The following is a 12,820-nucleotide window of genomic DNA, read 5'->3' on the forward strand; positions in this document are numbered from 1 at the left end:
GACTTTGAATTTTCCGGTTCGGTGTGAGATAAGTTCAAGCAATTGTGGGGAGTCAGGTGGCTGAGCGGTGAGGGAGTCGGGCTAGTAATCTGAAGGTTGCTAGTTCGATTCCCAGCCGTGTCAAATGACGTTGTGTCCTTGGGCAAGGCACTTCACCCTACTTGCTTCGGGGGGAATGTCCATGTACTTACTGTAAGTCGCTCTGGATAAGAGCGTCTGCTAAATGACAAAAAAAAAAAAAAAAGCAAACACACACACATGCACATATAATCAGGTTCACGCCGACACGAAGGGGGGAATAGTGTGTTGTGTAAGACAGGGCGGGTCATGTTGTCATGTTGAGACAACCTTTTGTGGGTCTCCTGTCTTCTTCTCCTCTTCTCTCTACTTCCCTCTTTTCCTCCCCATCCCCTCTTCTCTCCTCTCTCCTCTCCTTTCTTCTTCTCCTCTTCTCTCTTCTGTTCTGCTTTGTCATGGGATTCTACCACTCCTCTGGAAGAACTTTGACCTGTTTCTCTCTCTCTCTCTTTTTTTCTTTGCAGAAGTACGACCAGCCAAAACCACAGTAGTCTCTTAACTATCTAACCACCCCTCTTTAGTGCTGTCAGCTGATGTTAGAGCCATATACTAAAGTCAGACAGCCTCATAAATCTGTGTAACCAGGAAACACAGAGGCGCTATAAGTCATGGCCAAACACGGCGAACGCCAGCGATGACCTACGGCAGGAAGGTCTGCGTCGTCCCTCTGAAGGCTGATATGAGAGCTGCTGGTGGGGGCCAGGTCGTGTGTGGCACAAGCCTGGTCCCCCGGTCCACCGCAGGGTGAAGAGGAGCTCTGTTCAGCCTGTTCAAAGGAGCCCAGTGTGTGAGGGGAAGAAGGGAAGAGGGGCCAGGCTGTACTGGTGGGCTTTTTCGAGGCACAGCACTGCAGCTTGAGACCCACTGTGGAGAGAGACACGGGCCAGGAAGGAGCTTGTAGACACCAAAGACTGAAAAATATCTCAAAAGCTAAACTGTCAACAGCATTACATAACACAGGAGGTGTTGTAAGATGTGGAGTAAGGTTGTGGCGTGTTAAGTTATTTCTCAATAGTCACTTATGCTTTTAATAAATGACAATTTTGGAGAGAGAAAAAGTGCATCTGTAAATCCTATACAGAGATATCAACACTTTTAAAGGCTTGTTGTGGAGGAGCCTTTTTACAAGCCTTTTAGATCACAAACACTGGTGACCATGTTGTTTGTTTTTGTATTGGAAGGCCTGATTAGATGCAGTGGTCAAGCCAGCTGGGAGACTAATGATCGTCTATGGGCAGGTGTGTGTTTGTGTGTGTGTGTGTGTGTGTGTGTGTGTGTGTGTGGTTATATTCAAAATGGCCACTTTTTGAATAGGTTGTGGGAGTCAAATAGCTGGCATGCAAATCTCCCAAGACAGGGTGACGGCAAAACTCAAACAAGAGCACCATGGGGTATTTTATGGCTATTTCTCTGTGTGTGTGTATACTTCCTCATTATTTTCGCCATATTCATAGGCGTTCTATTAACAAGAACATCTTTTTTTATTAATGACACATATTGTATTTCTAAGGAACCGGATACAAAGGTTATTGTACGTTATTACTGGTTATTGTATTTAATCTTTTCTGCACTAATATAGATTGTGGCTGAAGAGCTACTATAATCAGGGCTAGGTTATTAGTGATGGGGCTAGCCTACTATTGGTGACCAAGTAGGTTCTGTACATGTAGGTTTTTCCCAGTTATTCTGAGTGTGTATTTGTCTAGATCGAAACACATCAACCCTCTGCATTTTCCAGCTCAATTTTCTGTTTCTAGCCTCACACTGGGCACAAGGATGATGAGATGATGTCAGGAATATTGTTTACGGGGCCTGGCGTAGAGCTGACTCGTGAGGTTTCCATGACAATGATGATGAATGTTGTGGCTATTTTAGATAGCTCACAGAACGTTCCACTCCATGACACTCCCCATAACCTCTCAACTTCCCTGTTCCTCCTTGCTTCACCAACCTCATCTCTTTTGCGACAGACAGGCAGGCAAGAAGACAGGCAGGAAGAGAGGTTGCTGAGACGAGCTGATTCCTCCTGTGGTCACATGGTTGGGAAATAAGGCAAGCTGTAAAAAACGATTAAAGAAAAATATGAGCCTTGAAAAAGGGTTCATTTTGTTGTTTATTTTGTTGTCGGAAGCTTCAAAATAAGAGCAGGCCAACCACACAAGGCACAGTTTCATAAGCACTCATTTGAGATGCAAAAGTCAGTCAGGGTAGAGAAAACAAGGAACAACAGCCCCCAGCCCCCCCTCCACACTGCCCATCTCTCTCTCTGTCTTTCCAAGAGGCTTCTTTCATGTCTCTCGACTGTTCTGTCCTGAGCAGGTGGGAAGGGAGAGAGTGGACTTGGACCCTGGGAGGCACTGGAAAACAGGGCCCAAGCCTCCTCGGACAGGTCAATGTGTAACACAGAACACCTCTGGTTATCCAGGTCCAAGTTTTCCTACTCAGATGTCCTGAACTCTCTGTGGTCACTGGGGGACAGGATATCTAGGCCAATGAAATAATTCAGATGACAAACGCACGGTGCTACTTCAACTCGCACGCAGACATTCTCGGTATTCTCTGTGGAGGTGTTTGTGTACTGTGTTCTGGTTGCCTCAGAAAAACCCGTCATAGGATCTAGTCTATCGTGGTGTTTTGTTGTTGGTATCGTGGTATCTGACTTGGTTGTGGAATCCCGTCCGTGCAGGTCCTGGAGAGCTTCAAGATCATGGACTACAGCCTACTGCTCGGGGTGCACGTCCTGGACCAGACCCCGAAGGAGGGTGCGGAGCCGGGGCAGGTGGGGGGCGACGGGAAGAGGCCCGTGGGACAGAGGGTCCTCTACTCCACCGCCATGGAGTCCATCCAGGGGGACGGCAAGGCGGCCGAGGTCCTCGCCACCGACGACACGTGAGTGGGAACGCGTGCGCGAACGCGCAAGCACGCGCATATACGCAAACACGCAGGCATGCGCGCGCACACACGGCCCCGCACACGCTTACACGCGCACACTCAGATGCGCACAAACACAGTGCGCGTGAACACACACACACGTGAACACATAAACAGACGTCCCCGACACCACGTCACTCCTTCACCTCACATCCTTCAAAGCGATCGTCTCCTTGGTGGGAGGGTCCCGTGTCCTCCCTGGAAGCCTTTGAAGTGTGTGTGTGTGTGTGTGTGTGTGTGTGGGGGGGAATAGTTTATAGTGACCTGCGTGGTGTACTGTTCCTGCCTGACTGCATTCTGAGAGACTGACATGAGCCTGCTCTGTCCTCTGCTGTCACTCAGGATGGGCGGCATCCCCGCCAAATCTCACAAAGACGAGAAGCTGCTCATCTTCCTGGGCATCATCGACATCCTGCAGTCCTACAGGTACGGCACCGCGGGGCATCGCATAGGTGACATGGGAGTCAGGTGGGAGTCAGGTGGCTGAGCGGTGAGGGAATCGGGCTAGTAATCCAAAGGTTGCCAGTTCGATTCCCGGTCATGCCAACTGACGTTGTGTCCTTGGGCAAGGCACTTCACCCTACTTGCCTCGGGGGAATGTCCCTGTACTTACTGTAAGTCGCTCTAGATAAGAGCGTCTGCTAAATGACTAAAATGTAAATGTAAATGACATGGTAATGGTAGCTACAGTACAAAAGGTACACCAAGAGAAGGCTGTTTCAGTTAAGAACCCTTTTTTTTTTTTACCCCGCCCAGTAAAACAGGACAACCATCTATCTGTTCATTCTTTCTTGAGTCATTGATTTTGTGCTGCTGGGCAGAGGAAAGAGAGTGAAAGAGAGAGAAAGAGAAAGAGAGAGACCATGGAGAGGGGAGCTGACCTGAAACTTGTTCCCTGGTTGGCGTATCAGCCTCCACTTTGGCTGTCACCATGATTAAGGCCTCGCCGCTTGTTGATGACAGATTCACACACTAACAAACAGCTCCAATTTGTTAGTATCTGATCATCTTAATCCATTCAGTCGCCGCCAGCCTGCCTCTTCATCCATCAGTAACATTCCCAGATGGGTTAGGAGGGAGAGAATGGGATTTACCCCCATCCCAGCACTGTTTGATGTCCTGGTGTGTTGAGAGCCAAGCAGAAAGAGTATCTCCGCTTGAAAAGGCTTTAGGGTGTGTGTGTGTGTGTGTGTGTGAGTGTGTGTGTGTGTGCGTGTGTGGGAGGGAGTTGAGCTAGAAGTTGCATAACCAACCTGACATATCTGTGACAAAGCCTTTTGTATTGTTCCACCATCAGATTTATTAAGAAGCTGGAACACTCGTGGAAAGCCCTTGTCTACGATGGCGTAAGTCGATATGAGCCGCACATCTGATACTTTGAGCGGCCCTTCCTTATGAATACGGGCCATTCACTGGTCGCATTCTTTTTGATATCAATCCCCCCCCTCTGCCTGATAAAGACTGCCATTGTCCCCCCCTCTCTCCGCCCCTTCTCCCCCATCTCCTTCCTCAGGACTCTGTCTCAGTGCACCGGCCCGGTTTCTACGCCAACAGATTCCTCAAGTTCATGAGCACCCGGGTGTTCAGGAAGACCCAGAGTAAGTGTTCCGATCGATGCCACTCACCCGACCCTGGACGACATGTTTAGTGACATGTTTTGGTGACTCGTTTCACTGGCAGAGGAAGGGAGTCTCAGTAATGACCTCGGTATGGTGCAGTTGGGCTAGTCCTGTTATTGTTGTCGTTGACAACAGCATGGCTGGAAGCAGGATTTACTGTAAACGCTGCTTTATTTGAGTGTCCGACGATTCCTGTAAGAGCGTGCACTTCGGGGTTTGCGTACCTTCTCAAGTGTCGAACTTCCTGATATCACTGACAAGAATATCTGTGTTTGTGTGCATACTGTATATGACCGTCTACATGACTTCCTTGTGGACTCACCTAGAGGAGGAAAGTTATTGGATATCGCCAAGTCACCTGGTGAAAGTTAGGCTAAACAGGTTGTTTGTGTGAGCGATCCAGTGACACGCGTACTCACATTTACAGTTACGCACACACACAGCCAAGTGGGTCAGGCTTCAGGGCTCAAAGGCTGCGTTCTGGATCAGTGACATGTTGTTGCGGATTGTAAAGGTTTCCCCGTTATTGTGAGACGTCATGTCAAGATCCACCTAAAGAGCGCCTTCCATAACTCTGCGGTGCCTCTGCGGTGATTAAGATGGCTTCTGTGGTGATTCCCGGGATTTGGATTAATTATTACCATGGCGATGCTTCTGAGAAGGGGTGGGTTGTGGGGGGGATTTAATTTCATGTTCTGCTTGGGAGGCCGGACAGGGAAGGCGGGGGGTGGGGGTTTGGGGGGGGCGGTTGCATAACGGTCATTATGCACTAACAGTTGACTGATCATTTTACAGCTAATTTGGGACTGAAGCTCAGGGCTTTATTGCGCGCGATATTGGTGCAATGGGGTTAATCTGTTCATTGCCTTTATCTCCCCCAATTATCACTCTTGATTGTTCTCCCTCCTTCTCTCTCTCTCTCTCTCTCTCTCTCTCTCTCTCTCTCTCTCTCTCTCTCTCTCTCTCTCTCTCTCTCTCTCTCTCTCTCTCACTCTCTCACTCTCACTCTCACTCTATCTCGTTCTCCCTCTTTTCCTCTCTCACTTTCCACCGCTCTGTCCCTCTCTCTCATTCCCTCTCTCCATCTCTCTTCCCTCCCCCGTTCCCGTTTCCCTCGGCAGCCATCCGCTTCTCCCCCTCTAAGAGGACCCGCACGTCCATCCCTGCTCTCAAGTCCTCCTCCCAGGAGATCCTGTCCTCACAGACGGAGGAGAGGAGCGAGGAGAAGAGAGACAAGCTGGGGGCGGCGCGCAGCCTGGCCAGCCTGGATGGACAAGGTAAGGTGCACTGCAGTACAGTGCAGTATATTACACACACACACACACCCCTACTGCATGCCTTATCAAATAATGGATAAAAAAATTATTTGGTCAGACTTTTGTACTTATTATGGTGCACAATAAGCCTTTGAACACTAAATTTAATTTATTTTGTGGGGGTGAGGTACATTTGAGTATGTTACTTTAGGGCAACAACATGCAATAACGGTAGTAAATGGTAAAAATACATTTGATTGAAGATTCATATTTATTTCAATGCTTTTATCACATTTCATGAAAGTACTTATTAAAAAACACAATAAATGGAAACATCTGTACTGAAAAAACAAGACAGTGGCTGTCAATTATACTTTTAGAGGAGGTTTGTTACCTACAAGCAACAACGCGCAACAAAGGAAAACACTTTTACAAAATTAATTTTCATTTAAATTTAAATTTAAATTAGGAATTCACACAGTGGCTCTAAAAGAGATTGGCATTTCAATTTCATTGTATTTAAAAAAAACAGATAAACAGTAATGCTTTTTGTATCATTAGGTCAACAGCTTCACTGTGTGTGGAAGTCAAAAAAGCAGTTTTTCTCAGGAGTGTTAACTTTTCTCAGTGTCTGACTTCTCACTCTCCCTTTACCATAGAACATTGATGTGTTCATTCTCTAAACACAGAAAAAGGAACATTTTATTAAATTGGGTATATGGAAATGAACAGATACACCTGTGTACCTGAATGTGTGTGTGCATGCACGCAAGCACATCCACTGACATGGATGTGTTTCTTACATTATCGCGACACTACCAATAGCTAAATCAATAAATAAAGTATAAAATATTGTTATTTATCATGTTAATCTCCAAAACAAGTTATGTAGTGGTAGTTAGTAAAATAATTATTTATTTACTGACATCTGTGTCATTTTATAAACATGCATGGCTACATGGAATCCTCAGTCCACTATTGCATGTTGTTGATTTGAGGCAACATAGCTATTTTGTCAATTTACTCAATACATATTTGATGGAAATATAAAAACATTATACAAATCAAATCATAACTTACTCAAGATTGTGAAAATATTTTTTAGTTGATGAAAATCTGAAGGAAAATGCCCCTTTTTGACAGTTTTGGGGACACCAAAAACATGGCTGCCGTGAATGCTATATGTTAAGGAAAGGGTTTAAAAAAAAAGGAGGGACAGGTCATGTGATCAAATGTAAGCACACTATTGGTTTCCTTTACTTCCTTTCTTTTACAAACAGCATTTTTAATTGGTGACTGTCTTTTGTAAGTTTGTCATACTGGGGGGAAAAGAGTATGTTACCCTGAAGCAACACTATGCAATACAGGGGTAAGACATAGAGAGACCAAATGGAACACAACCACAAAATGACCAAAACAACACAACACACGAGCTAACCATTACAGTGAACCGAATGAAAACCGTCATCTTAACAGTTTGTCACACGCCACAATGTTATACCACCCCCCGACACTCATTCTGGATTTGTCGGTGGCCCCAAACAGACACTTAACTTCTCCCCAATCTGCCTTGTAAATCACAGCTGTGGTTGTGTGGGATCGATAGGGCTGTTTCAAGTCACTCAGGCTCCATAAACAGATACTTGTGTTGGGGCCATAAAACGCTGTCCTGTGCTGTGGGGACAGGCTGTCCCCAGATGAAATGTGAGCCTGCTGGAAACCAAACAGATCCTCTCCTGTTATTAACGGCCCTCCTAACTCATTATCAAAATATATGTGTGTGTGTGGCAGTGATAGTAATTGAGTTTGCGATACCCCAGCTTTTGGACCTTCCTGTGTGCTCACGGCTGTTGGCCAATATCACACAGGAAGAGAGGAGGGTGTGGTATTGTTAAAGTTTCACTTCACCTCACGTGTTATCAGCTCATGCCATCGCAAGCTTCCCGTAAAGCAATCTTGTTACTTTCCTATTGGATTTAACCGTTGAACTTCAACTCGGTGTTGTTGGTAAAGCGGAACAGCGGTCAGTAGGATTGAACTCATGGTTCATAATCGAACTCAACTGGTCAAAATCAAACCCAGTGTGAGTCTGGGCAGTATGTATTTAGCTCTCCTCTCTATGGCAGAGGTAAGGTTACATCAAAGGGCATCGTACAACGGTGTGTGTGTGTGTGTGTGTAACTGTGTGTATGTGTGTGTTCCCCCAGCAGTGTTTGGGTCCTACCTGCGCCCAGACCTGGTTCCCGTGCCCCAGTCCTTCTACGAAGGCTCCTCCATGGGAACCATCTCCTCCTCCTCGGTGTATGTGTGCCTGGAGGGCCAGACTGACGACAGGTACGGCTGTCTCCACACACCCCACCCACCCATCCCACACCCACACAGTCCACCCCCAGCCCTATACTTTCTTTTCCATCCCACCACTCACACTGGGAGCTGTGTTTGAACCTCTCCTCTCTCATCCGCAATCCCCCACCACTCTCCCTCCTGAACAGGAAGCCCTTCTCTATCCCCCCCCCCCATCTCTATTCAGGTCACGCTGCTCTCTCTCTCTCCCTCCCTCTACCTCTCACAACCCCAAGCCCAGCGAGAGCAGATGCCCAGCTTTTGATGTGTTCCACACTTTATCAATGTGCTTGACTACGTCGCTCGTCACGGCACTTTATATTGATCAAGGAGAGTCTATTGGAAATGTGATTATCGACCGGTATCAACAGAGTCTGTCATCCTGGAGTGGCTTGTTAGGCTTTGTAGGAGGGGCGTGCGGGATGATGTGTGTGTGTGTGTAGCTAGATAGATACTTTATTCATCCCGATGGAAAACATTTTTTATTTGTGTGTGTTGGGGGAGTGGGGGAAGGTGTTATTCGGGTGATGATAGGTTAGTGTTGGTTGGTAGTAAACCCTGACCTTGAGTACCTGGCCTCACCTGGTCGCCCCCAATCTTCCTGTCACCTGCTCTGTCACATGACGCCTGCACACCAGGTGACTCAACACACCTGCAAAGACCACAGTCAGATAGAGATTAGATCAGCAGCATTTCAGGGTGTATAGATAAGATACAGTACATACAATGATATCTAGGCTAGGGTTTTTCCTTTAATACTTCTAGAATTGACCAGGACCGACTTTTCTCACTCACCTCCTTTTACCCCTTCTCGGCCCACCTCTCTGTTTGTCTGCCTGTGTGCGTAAGTGTGTGTGTGAGAGTGTGTGTGTGTCCAATAGTGTCAGGTTCTAGCCTGATCTCTTAGGGTCTATTGTGCTGCTTGCCTGGTCTTGTCTAATTCTCATGCACCTGTCTGTTGCCCTCGATTGTTGTCGCAACTGCTGTCATGAATATTTAACTAGAGGTGTTAAGAAGGTCTCATTAGGGCTATTGTGTTGCAGAATGGGAATGTCACAAAAGGGGACATTTGGTGACTGGGTGACTTTTTCCATGTAGACAATCAGTCTGTCAGTTAGTCAGTAATGGGCTTGTGTTCTATGTCGCTGTGTGACTTGTGGCTGCAGAAAGAGAGAGAGAGAGAGGGAGAGAGGGAGAGAGGGGTAGAGAGAGAGAGGGAGAGAGTGCGCGTGTAAAGGGGGGTGGGGTGAAGTTTGGATGATCACTTTCATAAAATGGCTAACACATTCCAGGATTTAAGCAAAGTCAGAACTCACCTGACATGACAGAAAATGGCCTCTGAAACCTCTCCGTACCCTCTACAGAGCCTCAAAGGCGCCCCCTGCTGTTCAACAACATCCACTCTCACTCATACGACCGAATGGCTTTCATGGCCATGTCTGTCCATGTTTAAATATGACCACCTCCATGTGGATGTCCATACATGCATCAGTAGCAGAACTCCACAATAACACATCTCCTACAGATTCCTATCCCAGATTCCTTCATTTCCTCCGGTCTTAAGCAGGAGCTTACCAGATAGGACCCCCACTAGACAAACACCAGACAGGCTCTCTGTTTTCACGTCTCTCCCCAGACTACAGGCCCCCACCTGTGTCTTTGATGTCGGTTTCTCTGATATGGCAGCTGTGCCGTGCAGTGCTGTGATGATAACATCTGTTTATTATGTCAATGGGGGATGTTTTCGGGTTTGGGATTGGTGAGCTGCTTTTGTAACCCTTCTGTTTTCATGCTGTGGGGCTTTTCACTGCATGGCTCTGTCGGTTAACGTAGCCTTCCTCCTCTCCCCCCTCCGGTCTCAGAGATGACATGGTGTCCAGCTCGACGTTCACCCTGGAGGACAGCGCTATCTGTCTGACCTCGGAGCAGAGCACCATGGATGTGGACATGGACCGCGACGACGGCTCGGTGCTGGATGTCTACTTGGTGAGGACTCCCCTCAGAAGCTACGAGCCAGCTAGCCCCGCAATCGGTCATCTAGGAGGCCGGCGTACCTGTCGGCTCTCGTTCATCTTGGCTGATGTTAAAGTAGACCAAAAGGCCTCGTCCCTTCCGAAATGTGCAGGAGGACTAACAGCCACACATTGCTAATCAAACAAAGAGCTATTCAACGCCCTGTCAATGCCTTACTCAGACATACTGCAACAGCATTTGCATGTGTGATAGGCGGACATGCACTGAGAGAGAGGAGGAGCCTCCTTATCTTGTGTGTGGCGGGTGCGAGCCTTCCTCTTCCAGTAGGATGTCACGCACCTTAGTCCAGTGGTTCTCAACCCTGATCCTCAGCTACCTCCTGTCCTGCATGCTTTAGATGTTTCCCTGCTCCAACACATCTGATTCAAATGAATGGGTCGTTATCCAGCTTTGCAGAAGCCTGCTTATGACCATTCATTTGAATCAGGTGTGCTGGAGCAGGGAAACATCTAAAACATGCAGGACAGGGGTGCCCTGAAGACCAGGATTGGGAACCACTGCCTTAGTCTGCCGTGAAAAAAGCTGAAGTTCCACTGGGCATCTAAAATGTTTTAATCGAGTAAAACTGGCGTTCTGTATCCTCCATATGACCTGGCATCTTGTTTGTCTCTCTTTTTCCAGTGAAAGCAGCGGCTTCGACATCCTATCCTCCTCTTGTCCTGTCAATCATCTGACAATCGCTACGCTCCATCGGATAGGCTGAGGACCTTTGACTCCGCCCCTGGCGCTGCTAGATCGCCCCTACGCCACCCTCTCCCTAGCGCCAAACCCCTTGGACCGTGATGCTCGTCTGGCTGAGGACCAGAGAACCCCAGTAGATCCCTCTGTGATGGACATCCATATGGACTCTCAACGACATTCCATTCTACCGTAGTTTGACCAAACTAGAGATGACCGAGGGCAGATTCCTAGAGCATGCCAGCGCAGTGCCACAGAGTTTTCTTTTTGTAGAATATATTTTTTCCATCGCCTAATAGTAATATATATATATATATATATATATATATACATATACTGTATATATACATTTAGAGAAAACAGGAAATATATACAGAGAAGAGGTAGGACATTTCTTTAGCACGTTTTCTCTGCTGACCAGAATAGATTTTTTTTAAAGCGTTGTAGCACCTGCTTTTTGAAGGCTGGTTGGGTAAGCAAGTTTACAGTGACTGCTGTGGGATTCTGGTTCCTGCACATGCGTTGGGGGGAGGGATGGGTGGGGGGACACTGAAAATACACCTCTAAACGCAGGCCAGTGCGGGCGGCCTATGGACTTGTATCAAGTAGAAACGCTATGGAAAGTTGTTGAGACTGAAAGTCGCTGAGGCCAAAACTCAAAAGGACTATAGCATGTGTTGAGAGCGTCCGGACAATGCCCTCGCTCATCACTCCAATCACAGAGGAATTACAAGGACGCTTTGGACGCAAGAGACGTTGTCACCCTGCTTGGTGGGTGGGGGGGACAGCTTGATCCTCAGGGTCTCTGGAAGAAGCACAGACCAGAAAGATGACACACTCGCTCTCGATAAACCGCACTTTGGATGTTATGTCAGTAACAATTACCGTATGTAAGAAATATTTTTCTCGAAGAACGTTTGAGGTTACAGGCAGGTCACCGAATTTGAACGCTGTTTTGGATTAGTGAATATGCACATTTTTACATGCACACATCTGTATGACATCGCTAGCACATGTAGATGCAGACAATGGACTATTGTAGATTTTATTATGCCGAGCGTTTTTTTTGTGGGAAAAGGGGTGGGTGGGGGGGTGTCATGACTGAAGATGCCTTTTCTCAGGATATCATTTGATACTGAATGAGCGTGTCCTCGTGTTGTTAAAACTGAAGCAGCAGTACACTCGACAGACGCTGGCTTGTCACGCCTCCGATCGCTGTCTCGTTGAATTCCATGATCACCTGTGTCAGTTTTGAGACCATAATTTATTAAATTAATCTCAATAAATATACTGTTTGCTGAAGATGAACATATTTTAATCACTGAATGTAAAGACAATGTGTATTTATATATAGAAGAGATATAAATAAAGATATAAATTGCTGAATACATTCATGGGGTCTCTTGAGAGCAGATCGTGTTGGCCTACTCGAGAATCGATCGCATTTTTACTCGGTCTTGTCTCGGACAAACAGGACTCGGGATTTTATTTCAAGACCACAACGACGGGAATATCACTAAAATGCCTGTGTATTGTTTAATGTATTTGTTAATATCATTCCTGTTATTTTGTGTAAAACGTCACGCTTCAAATGCAACCAATAACTTAACTAATTTCTCATTTGAAATTACCCATCAACCCTCCTCGCACCCCAAAAGTGAATGAGGAAGACAGGTGAAAACAGTGGAAGTCTGAAGATGTCGCCCAAATCAGCCATAATTAGATTTGGTTACCTGAACCAAAAATAGTTTACAATAGCGTCCCAAAGAAAACACACAGCCGTGTGTACATTCTGCAAAGAGACGCTCACTGAGACGGCAGGGACTGGGACTAGGCCTACATCAACCTTTTACCGGCATTTAGAAAGAAAACATAAAAAAG

At 46.7% G+C, this 12,820-nt stretch overlaps 1 protein-coding gene across 2 annotated transcripts in view; it reads left to right on the plus strand.

Moving 5' to 3' along the window:
• pip5k1bb (phosphatidylinositol-4-phosphate 5-kinase, type I, beta b) overlaps positions 1-12,329 on the plus strand; it is a 34,302-nt gene extending 21,973 nt beyond the window's left edge. The window contains exons 8-15 of one of the 2 annotated variants that reach the window (XM_062454674.1): positions 2,765-2,967; positions 3,352-3,435; positions 4,307-4,355; positions 4,523-4,607; positions 5,750-5,905; positions 8,092-8,218; positions 10,090-10,213; positions 10,883-12,329. In XM_062454674.1, the coding sequence (XP_062310658.1) occupies positions 2,765-2,967; positions 3,352-3,435; positions 4,307-4,355; positions 4,523-4,607; positions 5,750-5,905; positions 8,092-8,218; positions 10,090-10,213; positions 10,883-10,885 (831 nt within the window). In that variant the 3' untranslated portion in view covers positions 10,886-12,329. The remainder of the gene's footprint in view (positions 1-2,764; positions 2,968-3,351; positions 3,436-4,306; positions 4,356-4,522; positions 4,608-5,749; positions 5,906-8,091; positions 8,219-10,089; positions 10,214-10,882) is intronic. The other variant, XM_062454675.1, reaches the window with a different exon arrangement.
• Positions 12,330-12,820: the final 491 nt, after the last annotated feature.

The sequence above is a fragment of the Osmerus eperlanus genome, chromosome 28, assembly GCF_963692335.1.
Source record: "Osmerus eperlanus chromosome 28, fOsmEpe2.1, whole genome shotgun sequence".
In the NCBI taxonomy this organism is placed as follows: Eukaryota; Metazoa; Chordata; class Actinopteri; order Osmeriformes; family Osmeridae; genus Osmerus; species Osmerus eperlanus.